At 40.3% G+C, this 22929-nt stretch overlaps 1 protein-coding gene across 1 annotated transcript in view; it reads left to right on the forward strand.

Moving 5' to 3' along the window:
* Nucleotides 1-22929, forward strand: part of PCSK2 (proprotein convertase subtilisin/kexin type 2) — a 123983-nt gene that overhangs the window by 45881 nt on the left and 55173 nt on the right. Inside the window, exon 3 of the mRNA XM_075267381.1 lies at nt 21545-21658. Within this exon, the coding sequence (XP_075123482.1) occupies nt 21545-21658 (114 nt within the window). The remainder of the gene's footprint in view (nt 1-21544; nt 21659-22929) is intronic.

Here is a 22929-nt window from a genome sequence, read left to right on the forward strand (position 1 = left end):
CGTGGGCATTCCTGTGCACCCCTCACATCATACTCTGTTCACGCCCTCCACTCTTGATTGTTCTATGTAAGTCCCTCCTCCTGCTTTCGATTCACCAGCTCCAACTGTCTCTTCCCTCCTTCTGGAAAAGGATCTATGATGACATCACTACTGCTCTGTGATTGGCTTGTCCCTGTGATGATGTTACTACAAGGTCCTTCTTCGTCTTCTAAGTAGTGATTTATGCAGTCTGTATAGGAGGGATGGGGGGAGGGGAAGTTCAGGTTCAACTTGCAGATATTAACAAGAGATGTTTCCAACTCACGTTCCTGAAGACAGCCAATGCATGGAAAATCTTCACAGCCCGAAGACATGTGTCCAAGAAATTCAAAGTGTAAAAAGTCCAGCAAAAACTTCTTCCATAAAATCACTTCTTCCTACGACTAAGTAAACTTTATTCCGAAACGCGTAAGCTAGTCAGTCACTCATGTGACTCACTGCATAATTTCATCTATGCAAAATGCTTGCTGAAGAATTTTTGTGAATTTTAATCGTATCTTCATTAAAAGTAAAATTTTATGGAAGAAGTTTTTGAATTTCTGTGATTTATGCAGAGCAGGGGCTGCAGCTCCCTGTGTCTATCGTATCATAGATCTACTGTGCACATGGAGAAGAGTTGGAGTTGGAGGCTGTGAATCGAAAGCAAGAGGAGGGACTTAAATAGAACAACCAAGAGAAGAGGGCGTGAACAGAGTATGACACGAGGGGTGCACGGGAACGCCCATGGTGCACGGTAAGGCTCGTTCACATTTATGTTTAAAAGGTAATTCATTAAAACGGGGGGGGGGGGGCTTTTAACAAACGATTAGCAGGGCTTGAATAGCCTTTTTAAAGGCTATTCAGGCATATGTTTATCTAAAATAGCAAAAATCCAGTGATAGAGCCCCTGTGTGGAAACGCAACATTTTTTGTCGCAGATCTTGCAGCTTTTTTTTGAGCCAAAGACAGAAGTGGATTTAGTGAACGGGAATGTCTAAGAGCTTCCTTTATACTTTCCATTCCTGCAACAAAGAACTCTGCGTTTCCCCAATGCCTTAGCCTTAATGTCAATAGAAGGTAGAAAATACACTCTGAATACACCCGTTTGCCATTGTGTGTGTATTTTGAGCATTTTTGCAGACATACATCTGTGGTGTAGTGGACGGAAGTAGGTTACAGGAAGATACGTCTAGAATGCTAGATTTCACAAGAAATGGTTGACTACTTTTTACAAATATTTCTAATAGTCATACCTGAAAATGAAGAAAAAATCTACTTTTTTTTTTTTTTTTTATTAATAGAGCCACTTATTCTTTGACCGGGTATTGTTTAGCGCTGCGTCTCAGTCCCATTGAAATTAATTCAGTAAACCCCAGGACAGAAGGGGCCCTCTTTCTGGTAAGAAAGCTTATCTTTCTAAGAAGGACATGACCACAGCTGACAATCTATTTTTGACAGATTCATTAAAAAAAGAAAATTCTACCAATGGATAGATGGCTGCCCTCCATTTGTATCTGTCTACCATTGACTTCAATGTAAAAAAAACCAAAGGAGCTGATTCCTTCAATGAAACAGAAAAAGTGATAACTACAGATGAGCGAACAGTAAAATGTTCAAGGTTCGATATTCGTTTCGAGTAGCCCCTCAATATTCGACTACTCGAATCGAATATCGAACCCTATTATAGTCTATGGGGGGAAATGCTCGTTTCAGGGGTAGGCAACGTTCGAGCAAATTATACTTACCAAGTCATAGATTCATAGATTCATAGATTGTAAGCCCTCGCGGGCAGGGCCCTCTACCCCACTGTGCCAGCCGATCACTGTTAGTATGATATGTACCTGTATACTTTGTGTATTGTATGTAACCCCCAAATGTAAAGCACCATGGAATTAATGGTGCTATATAAATAAACAATAATAATAATAAGTCCACGAGTGAGGGTCGGGCTGGATCCTCCGAGAAGTCTTCTTCTTGCAGCATCCCCGCGACATCTTCCGGCTCTGAATTCACTCTGCCAGGCATTGGGCCTGGGCAGAGCTGACTGCGCATGCCCACACTACAAGCAGACATGTGTAGTCAGCTCTGCCCAGGCCCAATGCCTGGCAGAGTGAATTCAGAGCCGGAAGACGCCGCAGGGAAGCTGCACGGAGAAGACTTCTAAAGGTAGGAGAAGAACAAGCATTGATTGGCCGACTGTATAGCATTTGGCCAATCAATGCTGGTTCTGCATCGAACTTTTACATTCGAATAGCGAGTGGTACTTGATCGAGTACTACTCGCTCATCTCTAGTGATAACACTTCGAAGATGTGAACGCAGATTAATCTTGTACAACAACCCTTTTAGGATAAGACCCCATGTAGAGGCTCGCAGCAAAAAAGTGGTGCAGGAAAAATCATGGCAGAAACACATTTTTTTTTCTTTTTCCTACAGCGTTTTTCACAGAAAGACCACAGAAGTTTCCTATAGGTTTACCTATAAGTAAACCGACAGCATTTCCATAGGTATGACTGACATGCTGCGATTTCCAAAACCAAAACGGTTTTGGAAATCGCAACAATACCGGTGTGCCTATCTTTTTGCAATGTGTGGCTGAGATTTGCTAGATTCCCATCCTCTTTGTAGTGACTGTAAATCGCAACAATTTTTACCATCGCGTTTATGTCACATGGGGCCCCAGCCTCAATTTAGAGATTCTCAGTGTTGTGAGACGGCGGATGGGGTTTGCCAAAGTCAATGATATCTTACAGGATGACGGGTCTTTAGGAGGTAGAGTTGTAAAGCTTAGAGAATTTACTGTACCTCTTAATCTTCCATTGTAGTTAAATGTTAGTGATTTTTGCAAGGTTGAATTACTGCTTTCTGGCAGCTAAAAGTGACATGGTACAATTTTCAAGGTAATGATTTGCACATTTTTATAAGGAAAGCTATTTCAATAAGAATCAATTTTAAGCTCAGAATCGATGAGGCAGAACAAATACTTAACGCTTAAATAAATGTTGGAACTGGAAAGTCACACAGTAGGCTGGATAAATTGTACATTTTCCTGCCATGTCTTCACCAATAAAGTTATTTACTACTAAATATATTATTAATAAAAATGGTGCAGAGTTTTTCCTCCTGCCAGTAATGAAGGAGCATTATCTCTGTATGTCAACATAACAATTGCCTACTGGATTGTCCGGGGTCTGTCAATATAGTCCAGATCCCACAGATTCCCAAGAAGCAAGTCTGGCATCTTCCACTAACATAGATAGCTAGACTAATATAGGGGTCAGCAACCTTCAGCACTCCCGCTGTTGAAAAACTACAACTCCCAGCATGCATACTTGCTTTGCTGTTCTTGAAACTCCCATTGAAGGGAATGGAGCATGTTGGGAGTTGTAGTTTCACAGCAGCTAGAGCGCTGAAGGTTGCTGACCCCTGGATTAATAAATATTATGTGCATATCATCTGGCTTTGCAGAGATAGAAGGGGTAAAGGTTCATCATACTACATTTACTCTACTCCAAGTCCTACGCATGGACGACAAGTGATAGATCAATGACATAGAACTTCCGTCTCCTAACTCACACTGAAAAATTTCAGTGTATCATGTGCATCTTCCACCTGTCTCCCTCTCCTTCTGCTTGCAATAGGTTTTCCCTGTTATTTTTTGCAAGCAGGAGAGAGAATGAAGCATCAACCAGTGGATACACAGAAGATTCTGCACACAGCACACACAGATAGTTTAGACAGACAGTTTGATTCAGGGACTTTCATAACTCTGTTCTATGCAGTCAATCATTATATAATTCAGCTACTATATTTCTGCACTCTATGTATAGGGAGATATACAGTACTGAGAAACAACGAGGGGGAAGCTGGGTGCGGAGGTGTTTAAGAGTCCAGATTGGTAGTCAGACTTGGGTCACATGACACAGATGCCCATAATGAAAGGATTTATAATGTATAGGTGTAAATGGAATGAAACAAATAACACGGCTAGTATATTGCTGGAAATTTAAAATAATAAGTCCAAAAATGTGATGTATAAAATATTATATACAATATTATATATCACAAGCATTTCCAGCTTTTTTTTTTCTCTGCATGTTCCATGTAACACACTTGAAAATTGCTTTTCTCTTACTATACATTTCTTATTCATACATATAGAAGGGCCTTTTTTACATCAAAGCAACTAATAATGCCATATATTAATGCAGGTACAACCAAGAGAGCGCTAAAATCTTTGATCTCTCGATGCGTTTGTTCAGTCTTGTCCATACAAGTGGAAATTATACAATATTAGTTTTATGCTATATTTGTGGCGGTGCAGAGATCAATTACTTATTGTGCCAAAAATAGATAAAGATCAATGCAGAATTTAAGCATTTGCATATAAACAGCCATGGACATATAATATCTCGTATCAAGAATTGTCATAAAAATAGTCTAAAACTCTTATCAGTATCTTGACAACCTTCAAGGTGACAAAGCGATTACTGGGAAAGTGGAAAGTCTATTGTATAAAGGGGTTTTCCAACTAATTTTGTATTTATCCTCAGTATAGGTCATCATCAATAAGAAATCAGCAGGGATCCAACACCCAGGACCCTCATTGATGAGTTGTTTGAGGAGTCACAGTGCTCGTATGAGAGCCTTGACCTTTCTTTGTTTACGTTGCATGCTGTCTGTTTCATAGCAGTCATGACATGTAATTACAGTTCTGTCCCATAGAAGTCAATGGAGTGAAGCTGCCATTACATTGCATGACCGCGAGATAAACAGTGAAGAGGTTATGATGCTCATAGGAGTGCCTTCGAAAGCTGATCAGTGGGGGTCCTGGCTGTCAGACCCCCACTGACCTTATATTGATTATCATTCAATAAAAATGTGTTGGAAAACACTTTTAATGTAAGTAGAAAGAAAATGAAGCACAATATCCTTAGAAGGTAATATCCACTCTTAAAGTGTGGTAACATAATATAAACACCCACCTTGGCTCCCATCTCCAGGACACCCTGGTGGTATCAAACAGTCCCTTGGCTTCCAGTCTCCTTGCCAACATCAAGTACCAAGGCACTGCTGAAGCCTGTGATTGAGCACCATGGTCATGTAGGGTGCACCAACATCATGACGCATAGACTCTTAGATGCCATGGTATCAACGGACACCCCCAGGGATAACAAGGGAGAAGAAGTTGAGTATAACTCTTTATTATGTTGTCACACTTCCCTTGGGTTTCCTCTTATTATGATGTCAGCCACCTAATTGGGCCTCAGCAGTCACATGGGACGCACCAACATCATGACGCTTAGACACAAGCATCATGACATTGGGACATGCCATGTGACTTCTGAGGATCAATTGCAAGCCTCACAAGTCCTCCGAGGCAGGAGGTCAGAAGACGACGCTGAGAACCCACCAGACACCACTGGAAAGCCCAGGACAGGTGAGACAAGGTGCTTAAAACTGTTTATTATTATCAGTGGGCTTTTACCTATTATGCTTTGGGATTTGAAGAGACCCTATAGAACTAATTCAAGGGTGGTTAACCCATTGGATAATTTGGGTAGAATCTGATTTGATTAAAGTTGTGAAACTGTCTTGCAAGTTGTACTGGTTAAAAAATAGATGGATATTGAAGGCAACAGCAGCAAAAAAATAAAATAAAATAAAAATCCAACAAAATACAACACTGTATAAGTTGAAAGCATATTGCCTTTGTATATCACACCATTAGCAGAATAGCTTGCTTTTGGTTTCCTAGTTTTTATTTTTTTCATGTTTTCCAGCTAGGGCTTCTATAGAAATAATTGTTCTCGCCCTTCTGCAAAACAACTTGAGGTCTTTAATCCGAGATAGTTTTGTTCTAAAAATAAGCTTTTAGAACTCCATCCCTGCTGTTGTATAATGACTAATGACTTGGTACATGTACTGTGAATTAATGACCAGCTCTTCCTTGCTGCTCTATATTTTCAGCTGCTGGCATAAAAGCTAGAGTACATTAGTTTACCTTTGTAGTGTTTTTCTAATTGAAGTGATCACTGTCTATTTCTGCTGAGAGACCCATGTTCCTGATTTCCAGGAAAAGAAGTGAAAACATCATCAGCTCAAGAAAAGAGAAATACTCTTAACGGTACATAAATGTGAAAAATGTCTGTAGATGAACAGCATAGAAACATTAAGAGTTCCTTATAGAACATCTGCAGCAGGGAAATGTGGATGCAGCTAAGCCCAGTGCCTTGTAGAGGCGATTCTCCTGTTTCCAAGTACAATAGTCCTAACCAGCTCTGATGTTCCATTTGCATGTACATCGTGATTGTCAGCAATATGCAAATTAGGGAAAAATGCATTGGGGGAGTTTTTTAGACTAAGACCCCATATAGTGAGCAAAAGCCAAAAAATACCGTAGGAAAAAGCTCAGCAAAATGTATTGCGGCTTGTCCCGCAGCACTTTGCACAGAATTTTCTTATGCAGACTTTCTGCTTCAATTATATCTATACAGAAAACATCAGCGTAAATTGCTCTAAACTGCAGTGTTTATGCTACATGGGGCTCCTGCCTTAGATTGCATGGGCTTCTGTCTTAGCTCCTGCTTCCATCTCCAATACTCCAACCACCTCTGTCCTCCATTACTTTGTTGACAGCCTTCCCTGTTTTTGGCTGTGCTGTACTAGTCAAATCAAGAATACACAGTACGGGCAATACCTGTGCAGTCTGGAACACTTCTGAAGTTAGATGGAGATTAGCACTGGAGGATGGAGCTGGGCAGACCATAGGAGAGGGAGGCTAGTCCATAGATAGACCATAGGAGAGGGAGGCTAGACAATAAGTAGAACATAGGAGAGGGAGGGTAGACCATAGGAGAGGGAGACTAGACAATAAGTAGAACATAGGAGAGGGAGGGTAGACCATAGGAGAGGGAGACTAGACAATAAGTAGAACATAGGAGAGGGAGGCTAGACCATAGGTAGACCATAGGAGAGGGAGACTAGACAATAAGTAGAACATAGGAGAGGGAGGGTAGACCATAGGAGAGGGAGACTAGACAATAAGTAGAACATAGGAGAGGGAGGCTAGACCATAGGTAGACCATAGGAGAGGGAGACTAGACAATAAGTAGAACATAGGAGAGGGAGGGTAGACCATAGGAGAGGGAGACTAGACAATAAGTAGAACATAGGAGAGGGAGGCTAGACCATACGTAGACCATAGGAGAGGGAGACTAGACAATAAGTAGAACATAGGAGAGGGAGGCTAGACCATACGTAGACCATAGGAGAGGGAGACTAGACAATAAGTAGAACATAGGAGAGGAAGGATATACCATTGGTACACCATAGGAGAGGGAGGCTAGAGCAAAGACCAAAGCCTGGGGAAATTAGAAAATACACCTCCAAAGCTCTTTTCCCCATGTGCATATTGCAAAACTTGCAAATTGCAAATGGGGCATCAAAGCTAGATAACACTGACATAACTGGAAATAGGAGAATGACCTCTACAAGGCACTGGGTTTAGTTGGATACATTTTTCCCTGCTGATAGATGCCTATTAAGATTACATTCACACTGCCATTATTAATGTCCCGTGCTGTCATCCATTATAGGATGACAGCAATGGATAGTAATGGTAGCAGAGTAACGGACACAGACAGAGCTCCCTTCTTTCCCATTGGCGCAATGTAAGCAACATGACCCTGTCTTCCATCATATCTGTTTACTTTTGTAAAGAATAGCTTCTGCATACAGGACTTTTTCTTCCATCAGAAAAATCCAAAAATAAAAAAAAGACAAAAATAAAGCCCAATTTATCACTGAAAACAGATGCAAAATTAAAAATATTATAGCAAACAGACTAAAAACTTTATAAATGAAATTGATGATGGGGTTTTCCGAGGTCCTTGTGAATTTAGCAAAACCCCCTTACCATGCGAAACATTGAGTAATTACAGTACGGTAAAAGTAGACTGCTTTCAGCCCAATGGCTTGCTGTGTTTTTTGCCACTTCATCATTATCCTCTAGACGAGGTATTAAATCTAAGGCCATACCAACCGATCATGGCAGAGCCCTGTGATGTTAAATCTAAAGGAATTATGGGATTCTAAATCAGTAGAAAATGAATCAACCATGGACCCTTATCTCATACTCAGAGCAGAACATGCTTTGGAACATCCAAAATGTAATTGTATAATATGGCTCAATGATTTATTTTTTAATGAATTATTACAAGGTATATTACAACAAGATTGCAAATAGCAGAAAGAGAATGATATACAAATAATACATATATAGGTCCACGTCACACCAGCTATAGAGAAAGGCAGAGTCCAGCATACTATAGGGATCCAGGTGTTTAGAGTCTAAAACTCCAAAAGCAAGGGAGATGACCCAGACGTTATAGGAGGGTTAATGAAACTTGTATGATTCTTCGGAGTGAACTCAAGATCATTTGGGTATTTGCCAGTTGAGATGTTCTATGCCGACTCAGTCTTTCCACGGCATGTTAGATTGTTGGATGGCTACAAACCCACAACAGTAGTGCAATACGGAATATTAGACAGTGACATAGAATGTACAATAACCAAAATAAAGTGACATGTCGGGGGGTTACATTACGCAGTAGAATTATGATTATCTTATTACCTATGTTGTAGGTCATTTTGTAATAAAAAAGGCAAAATAAAAAATCAAAGATGAAAAAATGAAAAAAGGGGGAGACTAGGCTCTGCTGCGAAGGGGGCCATGGGGTAAGTATGTGATTATTTTGGTGCTAAATTACATTAGTTAATAAATCAATTAATCATTTGTTTTGGGCTTCCAACTAAGGTTTCCATGTGCGGAGGATTATAGCTCTGCTGTGTAAGTTCCTTTACACAGCACCATTATTGCATTTTAGCTCTCCATATTTGAAGGCGATGGCGGCATCATTTTGATGGGAGATGTACACTGCTTCATTTCACCTGTGGGGGTGCTGTAAGGAAATTAAACATTCACATCCAGGTACCACCACAAAATATTGGTGATCGCTACTCATCTCAGCTGCAGTCATTGGGATTGTCCAAACTATACAAGCCTTTAAAAGTTTATTTTGAAATATCTACAGTGAAACGACCAACCTCTTATCTAGACCAAATTTCCCATGCCAGATTTTCAATATTAGAGATATTATATTGTCTATTAGAGATATTATATTGTCCTTCTTTGTGAAGACCACCCTTTAGAAGACCAGTTTTTAATTTAAAGTTGTTTCGGTTGATGTCTCAAAGAGATGCCCCCGAGAGCTACATCTTTGAGAAGACCACCCTCTTATCTAGACCAAAATTTATTACATCATGGAAGACAGATTTGCATATTCTTCCCATGGTCCCTTGCAAAGTGGAGTGTTAAAGGCTTAATAAGTCTCCACACACCTATATGGTGGTCTCTCCCTAAGGAGTGACGATATCCCCTATACCTGGTAATAATCCCAGCATCATTGCAAAACAAAGGCCTCTTGGAAGGTCGAGCATGATGTTAAAGGGAGCAGCCTTTATTGGGCCATATTACTGAGATTCTGTCTTCCTAATTACATCAGGGAAGACAGGCTTGCACATTCCAGTGAGCGCCCTCTATTGGTTTGCAACACTGAGGCACCTGACTTCCTAATTACATCATGGAAGACAGATTTGCATATTCTTCCCAAAATGTCCATGGCCGGTTGTCAATGTTAGTCATACTCTCCTTCTTCTTTGAGAAGACAACCCCTTAGAAAACCAGTTTTTTAAAGTTGTTTTGGTCAGATGTCTCAAAGAGGTGCCAACAAGAGTTAGATAATTGTCTTGTTGGGTTTGTTGGTTGGTTCACTTTTCTTAAGAAGTTTGATCTTTTTTCTACGTTGGATCCTATTTCTTTTTCTGTTCCTACCATATGTGTTATCTTACATTTGGCCACGTTACAGTCAATACGTTTGCTATTGCTGAGAATATCTCTAGTATGTATATTCGAACATTGACAGAATCTGCTTCTTAGAAGGTTTGTCATGGTTTATTACTATACAGCCCTGTATGTAATATTGATCTCCTATTAGTAAATCTATTCTTGGTTATATAATCGTGTATCATATAAGTAAACAAACCATACACAATAGTCGCCAGCACATTCAGCATTATCTGCTGCTAAAAATATGCAGCTTCTGTTTCTCCTTTTACAACCTTTGTAATAGGTAATGATTTCACTTGAATGTGACATAGCAACTGGTGGAACAGTATTGACCGCTGAGCTGGATAGCTTCTTCAGTGTTCTTAACAATTGATTGTTATCCTCTTTATTCAACAAGTCCTGGAAGTCATGCAACTGTAAGACACATTAAGTATATTGATCTAACATTCTTCTTTTGCAAAACCTTTTCTAGTCATGCCCAGTACACACTATTTTATAATAAATCTACATATCTGACAAAATCATTTAAAGAGGACCTTTCACTACACATACCAACTCCAGCTCTTTGCCTTCTTTAAGCACTGCTTTGGATTTTCTTCTGTAGTCCCTAAAGCTTCAGAGCCGTCAATTCTGTTACTTTCAACACAATTCTACTCACTCTGCCAAATCAGTATCCCTGCGCTATGCTGAGGAGACCCAATAGGCCGAAACAGCGCTGTCCATAGCTGGGAATCTGTTCCTTTTGGAATAGAAATACTAATTTGGCAATTAGATCCGCATCATGATATTAAACTTTTTAACTGAGTCATGCATGATGTTAAGGATGCTGCCCTCTAGAGGGCGGCATACAGAGGCACTGTTCTCCTAATTACATCCTGGAGAATAGATTTGCATATTTTTTTACCCAGAATCCCTAGCGGAGCAGGAATGACTTGTAAGTCTCTGTACTGCCTATGTAGGCACACACTCTCCCTGATGTGTATGATTATCCCCTGACTATGGTCAGTAGAGAACATGATTATGCTGAAAGGAACAGCACTGATTGCTCTGGAGTGGTGGGAGCTAGATAAAAAATTCCAACAGTCCTCCTGACTATTGAAGGATACAAATGACCAAAATTTGGGAGAGGTGGTGAAAGATCCTCTTTAAATTTCATGATAAGTAGAATATACAGTACTGTACAAAAGTTATAGACAGGTGTAGAAAAAATTCTACAAAGTAAGAATGTTTTAAAAAAATAGAAGTGTTAATATTTTTGTCAATCAACAAAATTAAGCCATGGAACAAAATATAAATCAAATCCATATTTGGTGTGACTTTTGCTCTTTGCCTTCCATCAATTCTTCTTAGTACACCTACACACAGTTTTTGAGGGAGCTTCTCGGGGAAAGTGTGCCATATATCTTGAAGAAATAAGGACAGATCTTCTGCGGATATAGGCTTGCTCCAATCCTTTTGTCTCTTCATGTCATCCCAGACAGATTGGATGATGTTGAGAGGAAGTGGTCCAAAGGGAATCAAACCAAAAAAAAAAAAAAAGAAAAGAAAAGAAATAAAAAAATAGATAAATAAATTTTAAAAAAATTAATTCAATAAATATATATACATATATATATATATATATATATATATATATATATATATATAGTAAAATATGTAGATTGTAGTCATCTCCCCTATTGTCCTTACAGACATAGTTCATTCTTTTTCTTTCACTGAATATGTTAGTGGTCACCAGTAGAGATGAGCGAGTAGTATTCGATTGAGTAGGTATTCGAACAAATACTACGGTATTTGAAATACTCGTACTCGATCGAGTACCACTCGCTATTCGAATGGAAAAGTTTGATGCAGAACCAGCATTGATTGGCTGAATGCTATACAGTCGGCCAATAAACGCTGGTTCTTCTCCTACCTTTAGAAGTCTTCTCCGTGCAGCTTCCCCGCGGCGTCTTCCGGCTCTTCATTCACTCTGCTAGGCATCGGGCCTGGCAGAGCCGACTGCGCATGTCTACGCTACAAGAAAATAGCCGCTTTGACTGTAAGCGGCCATTTTCTTGTAGTGCGGGCATGCACAGTCGGCTCTGCCCAGGCCCGATGCCTGGCAGAGTGAATTCAGAGCCGGAAGATGCCGCGGGGACACTGCACAGAGAAGACGTCTCGGAGGATCCAGCCCGACCCTCACTCGTGGACTTGGTAAGTGTAATTTGATCGAACGTTACCTACCCCTGAAACGAGCATTTTCCCCCATAGACTATAATAGGATTCGATATTTGATTCGAATAGTCGAATATTGAGCGGCTACTCGAAACAAATATCGAATATCGAACATTTTACTGTTCGCTCATCTCTAGTCACAAGTAATAACTGGTTTAGCAAATAAATCGAGATTTTTATTTTAATACTATTTTTAATGACCCCCATGTGCTTATGAATGTGTATTATATATCCTTCGAGAACAGAATGGTTAATCACCAGTGAGATTCTATGGGGCGCAAATGGAATCTCTTTGTTAAATAGACCTTTAAGTTAGAACTGCGGCAGTAGAAAGCTTTTATTAGTAAATGAAATTGGCAGGATACCCATTGTGCTGACATTGTTTACATCCACATTGTGCATAATGGTTAAGAAATGGCCGGCCTGGTCTTGGTTGTTATATTATTGGAACATAAAGGATTTTGCCCGTTGCGACATTTTATGATTTCCAATGAATAGCATAGAAAATCAAAGTCTTACTGTAAAAAATCTGCAAAATGAATATATCCCTCTCCAGAGTTTTATTGCTTAAGCCACAGGGGCTTTAGACGCCATTAGCCCCATACTTACTGCTTAAATGAAGAGTTAATATTCCTCAGATTTCCAGTAATACAGATTTTCAAGCATAGCAGAGATTCTGCCCGGGTACGTATTGCAGAGTCAATTGATTATACAGATAATTTGCTCTGCCTCAATGTCCTACTGCTCGAACACCATCATAGATCCTTTAAACCTTGTGCTTAAGTGCCACCATGTTACAATTCAATATTTTTGTGTTTCTTCTAGCACTTTGTTATGAGCCTCGTTTTCATTGTTTGAAATATAGATTTTTTATTTTGTTGAACTACGGCCAGCACTGCTGCATCTCAGTATAGGAATGCATTGATAGCGTTGATTGGCCAAATGCCATACAGAGTACAGCATTCGACCAATCAACGCTGGTTCTGCCGGAGGAGGCGGAGTCTATGATCGGTCCACAGCAGTCTCCATTCTGGTCCGGTCTTAGACCCCGCCTCCTCACAGATGAGCCTCTGGCAGAACCAGCGTTGATTGGCCGAAGGCTGTACTCTGTATGGCATTCGGCCAGTCAACGCTGGTCAATGCATTCCTATGGGAAAAAGTCAGCTCCCGCATATCGCAAGCTGACGGGGATCCCAACGTAATACAGTGACTTGGGCTTGTTAGATGCCCCCAGACATGCTTCCCCTGCTGTCCCAGTTCCATTCCAGGGTGTTGGCATCATTTCCTTGGGTGTCATAGTGGACTTGGTGACCCTCCTGAGTTGAATAGTGGTTTCCCCCTTAACGAGTATTTTTTCCCCATAGACTATAATGGGGTTCAATATTTGATCGAACAGTCAAGTATTGAGCAGCTACTTGAATTGAATTTCGAACTTCGAACATTTCGCTGTTCACTCATCTCTAATCATTTAACACTGTTGGCAACTGGTGCAAAAACACTGCATGCAAATACTAACCTTGTCAATTTCCGTGTCACTAGAATGATATCTTAGTTTTCTCTAGTGTAAATCTTCAATTTGCATCAAATTTTTTGCATTTCTCTTGGTGTGAATTAAATATACTTTCCCAGGTATAAGCCCAAATAAGATTTTATATAAACCTTATTTATATTTCCCAAATGTATCCAGGTGTGTTTGTCTGTAATGTGGAATGTAAAGCAGGCAACATGTGCTCCTGATGTATTCAAGCGACATATATTGTGTATTATATTGTGCATAGATAGCGAGCAGGTTGGTTAAGCATTAAATTCCTTTTCCCAAGACTTCTGGGAAAATATCCAAAACAGATGTTGTTTTTAATGTGATTTTGTCACTTTGTTGTTACCCATGCCTACCACAGGCAGCAGACGGAACGAAAATGAGAAAGAAAATTAAAAAGAAATATATGTGACGGGTTTTTAATTCTTATTATGCGTGGCGATACTTTAGGATTATTTATTGCAGTGGAAGAACATGGCAAGATAAAACCCTGTACAGTTATATTCTCTGATTCTAATACATCTCATTGTGCTAAAATACAACACAACGCAACAAAAACATAAAAAAAAGAAAAACTTATACATGAGGATAAAGTGCAATTCTTAATTTAGAGACATAAGCTTGAAATGGAAGCCTGCCTGCCGGAGCCCAGGAGGGGTAACAGTCTTTTTTATGCTCCCTCACCTCCCCTGGCCCACCGATCATTATATTCTGGTGTTAGCACCACAGCTTTGCAGCACTGGAGTCCTGGGTTCGAATCCTGCCAGGAGCAACATCTGCAAGGAGTTTGTATGTTCTCCCCGTGTTTGCATGGATTTCATCACATTCTACAAAGACATACTTATAGGGAAAAAAAATATGGGGCTCACAATCTACATTAAACACGCCCCTTACTTACCGATCCCCAGTCCTGTTCACAGCTGCATCTGCATGCGGTCATGAGCCGGAGAGAGCATCGGTAAGTAAATAGGGCCCGTTAAAAAAAAACAAAAAAAACATAGGGGCCTGCTGGCCCCACTAATGTCCCAGGCCCTGTGGCAACGCTACCCCGATAGTTACACCCCTGTTTGTTTGTCAGAAGTCGGAATTAAAAAAAGGATGAGACATGTCAAGTTTCAACATGCCTGATCCTTTGTTCTCAAGGCGTGTACAGTAAGTCATTGACAGAGGTATTTGGCAAAGGCTTACTTTACTACTTTGTCCTCTTGGGGAGCTGAAGGTGTATGGCAAATTTTAGTTCTGATTCACAGGTTGACTAGATATTTTCCAGCCTACAAACTACCATAAGAATTTCAAGCAAATCTTAAACCTGAAAAATCTGTTTGCCCAATAGATCCTAATATATTCGTAAATTGTGACCTAAAATGTGTCACTACTAGAGATGAGCGAACACTAAATTGTCCGAGGTTCGAAATCCAATTCGAACAGCCGCACACTGTACGGCTGTTCAAACGGATTTCGAACCCCATTATAGTCTATGGGGGGAAATGCTTGTTTCAGGGGTATGCAAAATTTGATAACATTATACTTACCAAGTCCACGAGTGACGGTCGGGCTGGATTCCCCTTGAAGTCTTCTCCCGGCGCAGCGCCCCCGCGGTGTCTTCCAGCTGGAATTCACTCTGCCTAGGCATCGGGGCATAGGCAGAGCCGACTGCGCATGCATGGTCGGCACTGCCCGGCCCGACGCCTGAGCAGAGCTGACTGCGCATGCGAGGGCATGCCCACGCATGCGCAGTTGGCTCTGCCTAGGCCGGATGCCTAAGCAGAGTGAATTCCAGCCGGAAGACGCCGCGGGGACGCTGCACGGAGAAGACTTCTAAAGGTAAGAGAAGAACCAGCGTTGATTGGCAGAATATATAGCATTCTGCCAATCAATGCTGGTTCTGCATCGAAGCTTAGACTTCGAACAGCTAGTAGTGTTCGATCGAGTACGAGTATCTCGAATATCGTAGTATTCGATCGAACACCTACTCGATCGAATACTACTCGCTCATCTCTAGTCACTACCCAATCACTACAGCTGAATATAGATGGTAGGTTTAGTCTTGGGCCTTAGACAAGTTTGGATATGGTCACTTATAATATAGCAACCACTAGGTGGCCAAGATGCAGCCATGGTGTGGCCAAGGACTGTGCCGTTACTACAAATATGAAGAGTCCTATATAATAAGGGGAATCATAAAGTAGCCAAGTGATGATACATGATTCTCATTCTAAGAGTGTCAGCATATTTCATCCTATAGTCCACAATATGTACTTTTATCAGCATACAAGTCTAACACTACTTGACATGTCCATAGCTTTCTGTCCAGTTGTTTTGATATATCTAATTTGGATCCACTGCTTTTATTTTTTATATAATCACATCCTTAATCCTACATAATCCTACGTAATCTGGTAGAGATCCAGCGTGCACCGTACAGACCGAAAATAACCCTGCAAAGAGCAAAGCAAAGCAAATGTTATGTCCATGATATAAAGAGGAGCACATGGAACTATGTCATTTATCATGCCGTGCTTTTGCAATCATTTTAACTATATTATGGAAAATGACCATCAGTTACTCTGTAATGTAATTTCATAACTAGAGATGAATAGGGACTGAGTTTTTATGTATTTTGGAGTGCACAAAACATGACCGTAGTCCAGCTAGACAAAGGATAAAACATGCCCTATCATTCAATGATCAGTGGTGGAACAAGGCTCTGATACGATAATGGGTACCAAATGTTCTGCAGGGACAAGGGAAAGAACTTTCCGTACAGCATCACAATAGCAGCTCACCCCATTCAAGTAAATAGGACAGCGCTGCAATGAAGGATAAAGCCTGGTACAGCGGCGTTTTTTCTAATACTGGATGACCTTATTTACATGACTGGTCTTTTGTAAGGACCTTCAAAACGTTAAAAATGAATCCATTGACTCCTATTGAGTTTATGTCGGCAAAGTGAACAAACATGGGACATGTCAGTGGTTTTGGCAGATAATTGCTTGGTCTATTAAAAAAGCAACAACATGTGAATCGAATCATAGACTTTCATAGTTTTGAAAACGGCCACTTGGTGACTTTGAAACTCTCACATCTGACTTTGCAGTCACTTTCAAGTGTAAGACCAAGGCCCATGTAGTGAGTGTGGGGAAGGAAGTTCAGTAGAAACAGTGCTGTGAACCCAACCAGTCAGAGACAGGGACACAATTCTTGCAGCAAAGCGGTTTATTTAAGAAAAATAGCAAAATAAATAAACCTTTACATCAGGCACAAAAGTGAGCAAAATAAAATACAGCCTTAACTTCAGGAAAAACAATAAGAAACAAAATCCTGCTCGTCTGAGCTACTAACTAAACAGTAATAATAAACTAACTATACGTCTGGCTTACTACCAGCCATATGAATCAATTAACAAAACACTGGACCATATCACAAGGCTCTGAGTATCAGGACAGACCCAGCCACTTCCTCTCCTCCCATTTCAATAGGCATACAGTCCTATGAAAAAGTTTGGGCACTCCTATAATCTTAATCATTTTTATTTCTAAATATTTTGGTGTTTGCAACAGCCATTTCAGTTTGCTATATCTAATAACTGATGGACACAGTAATATTTTAGGATTGAAATGAGGTTTATTGTACTAACAGAAAATGTGCAATATGCATTAAACCAAAATTTGAGCGGTGCAAAAGTCTGGGCACCTCAACAGAAAAGTGACATTAATATTTAGTAGATCCTCCTTTTGCCTCTAGTCGCTTCCTGTAGCTTTTAATCAGTTCCTGGATCCTGGATGAAGGGATTTTGGACCATTTCTCTTTACAAAACAATTCAAGTTCAGTTAAGTTTGATGGTCACCGAGCATGGACAGCCCGCTCTCAAATCATCCCACAGATGTTCAATGATATTCAGGTCTGAGGATTGGGATGGCCATTCCAGAACACTGTAACTGTTCCTCTGCATGAATGCCTGAGTTGATTTGGAGCGGTGTTTTGGATCATTGTCTTGCTGAAATATCCATCCCCGGTGTAACTTCAACTTCGTCACTGATTCTTGAACATTATTCTCAAGAATCTGCTGATACTGAGTGGAATCCATGCGACTCTCAACTTTAACAAGATTCCCGGTGCCGGCATTGGCCACACAGCCCCAAAGCATGATGGAACCTCCATCAAATTTTACAGTGGGTAGCAAGTGTTTTTCTTGGAATGCTGTTTTTTTTGGATGCCATGCATAACGCCTTTTTGTATGACCAAACAACTCAATTTTTGTTTCATCAGTCCACAGGACCTTCTTCCAAAATGAAGCTGGCTTGTCCAAATGTGCTTTTGCATACCTCAGGCGACTCTGTTTGTGGCGTGCTTGCAGAAACAGCTTCTTTCTCATCACTCTCCCATACAGCTTCTCCTTGTGCAAAGTGCGCTGTATTGGTGACCGATGCAAAGTGACACCATCTGCAGCAAGATGATGCTGCAGCTCTTTGGAGGTGGTCTGTGGATTGTCCTTGACTGTTCTCACCATTCTTCTTCTCTGCCTTTCTGATATTTTTCTTGGCCTGCCACTTCTGGGCTTAACAAGAACTGTCCCTGTGGTCTTCCATTTCCTTACTATGTTCCTCACAGTGGAAACTGACAGGTTAAATCTCTGAGACAACTTTTTGTATCCTTCCCCTGAACAAATATGTGGAACAATCTGTGTTCAGATCATTTGAGAGTTGTTTTGAGTAGCCCATGATGCCACTCTTCAGAGGAGATTCAAATAGTAGAACAACTTGCAATTGGCCACCTTAAATACCTTTTCTCATGATTGGATACACCTGGCTATGAAGTTCAAAGCTCAGTGAGGTTACAAAACCAATTTTGTGCTTCAGTAAGTCAGTAAAAAGTAGTTAGGAGTATTCAAATCAATAAAATGATAAGGGTGCCCATACTTTTGCACCGGTCAAATTTTGGTTTAATGCATATTGCACATTTTCTGTTAGTACAATAAACCTCATTTCAATCCTGAAATATTATTGTGTCCATCAGTTATTAGATATATCAAACTGACATGGCTGCTGCAAACACCAAAATATTTAGAACTAAAAATGATTAAGATTAATAGGGGTGCCCAAACTTTTTCATAGGACTGTAAGTGACAGGCTGCGATTTTCAAGAATGTAAGAGTTTTTGAAATTGCAGATTTTCAACTGCGGATTTTTTCTACAATGTGTGGATACATTTACGCAACATGGGGCCTCAGCCTGAATAAGGCATACATCTCATGATTAATTTGTTTTTAAAGGTATTGTTCAAGGAGTCTTTTCTACCTTATTTTCTTGGGGAGTTTTTAGATGCCAATATATAGAGGTTAGCTATTCACCATATCACAGCGTGGGGGCTGTTTCTGATCATGTGACCCCTGTGGTTGGAACCAGGCCGTCAACCCTAGGTCCAGAATATAAAAACCCAGAACCAAAGAAATTTAAAAAAAACCTCCCTGGACAGCCCCTTTAAAGAAAATCTCCAGTTTCTGACAATTCTGCCGGTCACCAGTACCTTGTCGATACACCGTACAATATCCTGTTTTCATTTACAGCGGCACAACTACTATATGAAATGCTTATCTTTCTTGTCTGAGCCCGTCGGCCGGATATTTTTTTTTCTTATCATCATCTTTTTAATCTGGAAATTTCTGCTTTTTGCTTAGGGATGTTCTGTTGTGTTTTGTGAAACAAATAAAAATGTGAAGTCCTATCTGTGTCTGCATCCAGAGATATAGCCATGGAGGGTACAGGAGGGGCAGTTCTGTACTGGGCTGGACTGGGCTGGGGGCCAGAGGGGGCAAAAGATTGCCACATGAGGAGACACCTGTATTATAAATAGTACATGGTAAATGGGGCCCTGTTACAACCCAAAATGCTGTCATTCTGCCACACCTTAACCATAGGCAGGTATTATACATACAGCTTTTGTTGCAGTTTTTTTTTTATAAATCCAGGACCAAAAGTAAATTCAGATGGAATAGGAAATATAAAGAGAAAACTATAAGGGATCCATGAAAACAGATTGCCATAAAAAGGTTACTTATTCACGGCTGAGTACATAGCCCTGTCGTGTTAATAAATGCTCATACTTCTCCATCTTGCTGAATTGACTTCTGGCCTTGACCCAAAAAATTCTGCATCAAAAACTATGCAATTCCCGGTTTAGAGATACAAAGATGACATCACCATTCATATAACTGGGGAACGGGTGGAGTATAATAGAGAACCTATAGAGGTTTTGCTGTCATTAATCAATGCAAGCTTCCAATGACATCAGGGGTTGCCAGGTTAAGAATACCATAGCTTATTTCTTCAAAAAATGGCGCCACACTTGTCCTTAGGTTGGTTGTGGTATTGCAGTTCAATTCCATTTATTTCAATATTGCTGACCTTTAGCGCCAGACACAACAGATGGATGGTATGTTACTGTCTTGGTACAAAGCAGCCATATTTCTGTAATGTTCTATAACTCTGTATAATTGATTTTAACTGTTTGTCATGTATATTTGACTAGAAGATGACTTCTTACTTTTCGATATTTTATATTTGCAGTGCACCTGAGATAGATAGATAGATAGATAGATAGATAGATATTAGATAGATAGATAGATAGATAGATAGATAGATAGATAGATAGGAGATAGATAGATAGGAGATAGATAGATAGATAGATGATAGATAGGAGATAGATAGATAGATAGATAGATAGATAGATAGATAGATAGATAGATAGATAGATAGATAGGAGATAGATAGATAGATGATATGAGATAGATAGGAGATAGATAGATAGGAGATAGATAGATAGGAGATAGATAGATAGGAGATAGATAGATGATATGAGATAGATAGGAGCTAGATAATAGATAGATAGATGATAGATAGGAGATAGATAGATAGATAGATAGATAGATAGATAGATAGATAGATAGATAGATAGATGATATGAGATAGATAGGAGATAGATAATAGATAGATAGATAGATAGAGAGATAGATAGATAGGTTTAAAGTAAGAGAAGAATGTGGCAGAGCTCAGGATGGTATTTGCTTGTTCTTGGTATCTTTAGTGCTCCCCCGTCACAGGGTAGCTGTGATCCCAGGAGATGATGTGACATACGGAGCAGAGCTTCCTTTATAATACTTTATGCTTTGTTTTCTGTGCCCATCATGAAATGACAACCTAGTAACATAGTCTAATAATAGCGTCACAATAAATAGCAGCTCCTGCTGGAGTCTGTAACATGAAAGACACAATTCTACATCAGCAGAGAACCGCAAAGAAGACTCATGGCAGAAAACATTTGTGTGTCTTTATTAACTGTAACAAAGCCTTGCACCTTCTTGGCCAATATCAATTACAGACTATAATTTATCAAGGCGGCCTGAAACATCTATCATTTTTATTTATTTATATCTCTTATATAGCACTAACATATTCCACAGCGCTGTACATACATTGTCAGTCCCTGTCCCATATAGGACTCACAATCTACATTCCCTATCAGTATGTCTTTGGAGTGTGGGAGGAAACCGGAGAACCTGGAGGAAATCTACGCCAACACGGAGAACATACAAACTCCTTGCAGATGTTGTCCTTGGTTAGATTCCAATTTAAGATATGAGTGCTAAGGTTTAGGGTAGATTATAGGAACGTTGGCATTTTCCATATGGGGGGAGAAAGAGGAAAACTCTCGCGGGGTCCAAGACACTAAACAATGTGGTGCGGAGCATAGTAGAGTTCTGGGGCATTGTGCTTGATAAATCTCCTCCAATACGTTATATACTGCAATGTAAAGCATTTATAATAACAATGAAGTTTTGTTAATTACACATTTATTACATTTCAGGTAAGAAAAGTCGTGCAACAAGAAGGATTTGACAGAAAGAAACGAGGATATAGAGATATAAATGACATTGATATTAACATGAATGACCCCTTATTTACAAAACAGTGGTATCTGGTGAGTATGAAGGCATAATGAATATTGAATTGATATATTGCATGTTAATGTGGAGTTAAAAGGGTTTATTGATGACCTATCACATCAGTGGGAATCGGATACCCAGCACACCGTGACCTCTTCACTATATACCTGTCAGGATCTGAGTACTTTAATAAAATTTGTGTGTTTTCTGGTGGGGGATTTGAGCCGGTGTTCTGTGGCTCTCTCTAGGCTATTCATTTGGGTGTTGAGTATCGGCCTTCAGTGTCCACTTGAGGTTTCTTTGATTTGAGCCTCAGATGTTTGTCATACTCATCATCCTATCAGATTGTTTCGGGGTCTGTATAAGGCAGAGGGCTGCCTTCAGTCTTTGCCAGTTTTTGTTGTGACCAACCTGAATTCGTGGCTCAGTTAGGAGATATTCGTGGAAGTTACACAGTTGTAGGAGCTGATTTGGACGTGGTGTGAGTGTTGCCTTGTGTGGGAGTCTGGTTTTTCCCTCTACACTTCTACTCAACCCCTGTCCTACATTTTTTGGTTGCTTGACACTGTCTTGGGATTAGTGAGGTTTTGTTTTGGGTTCCAGGTTTCTTTTGCCCCTGTCCTGTGCTTTCCCTTTTCCTCACTATTCCACTGTTCCTCTCCTCATACTCCTGTTGTGTGTTTATGTTGTGCTGCGTGTTTGTTTTTCAGCATGTCCCGCTCGAGTGGTTTCGGTTTGCAGCTGCACCTGTTCTTTGCTAGGGGTGACCACCTTTAGTATCCCCAGTCCCTACTTTCTTTTAGCTCTCTCCCTACCTATCGGTTAGGTCTTTGTATGTAGAGAGCCAGAAGTTGTCGAGGCCAAGCCTAGCTTGGGAACAGCTGACCAACACCCTTAGGCAGGGCCTAGTCAGCTGCTGTAGTGCCAGGGAGAGTCTCCTTCTCCATTTCCTTAGAGGTGCATTCTGCATTCTATATTCTGTTACTTGGGCATAAACACAATCGTGACAATACCAAGCACAGCGCCCCACTGTGTACAACAGTTGTGCTTGGTATTACAGCTCAATCTTATTGACCGCAAAAATGTCATGAGACCAATGAATGTGACATTACATGGCGGTCCTCACTGGAGAGAGACGCTGCCACTTCACTTGGCTAGTCTATTGGGAATGGAGATCTATGCCAGGTAGAAACTTTAGTAGATTTCCATTGTAACTCACAATAAATCTGTCTTGGACATTCCCACAATGTTGTGGGCAAGGTGTGGATCATGGGATAGTAGGGATGATGAAATCCCTCAATGGGTC

This window comes from Leptodactylus fuscus, chromosome 3 (assembly GCF_031893055.1).
Source record: "Leptodactylus fuscus isolate aLepFus1 chromosome 3, aLepFus1.hap2, whole genome shotgun sequence".
NCBI classification, from domain to species: Eukaryota; Metazoa; Chordata; class Amphibia; order Anura; family Leptodactylidae; genus Leptodactylus; species Leptodactylus fuscus.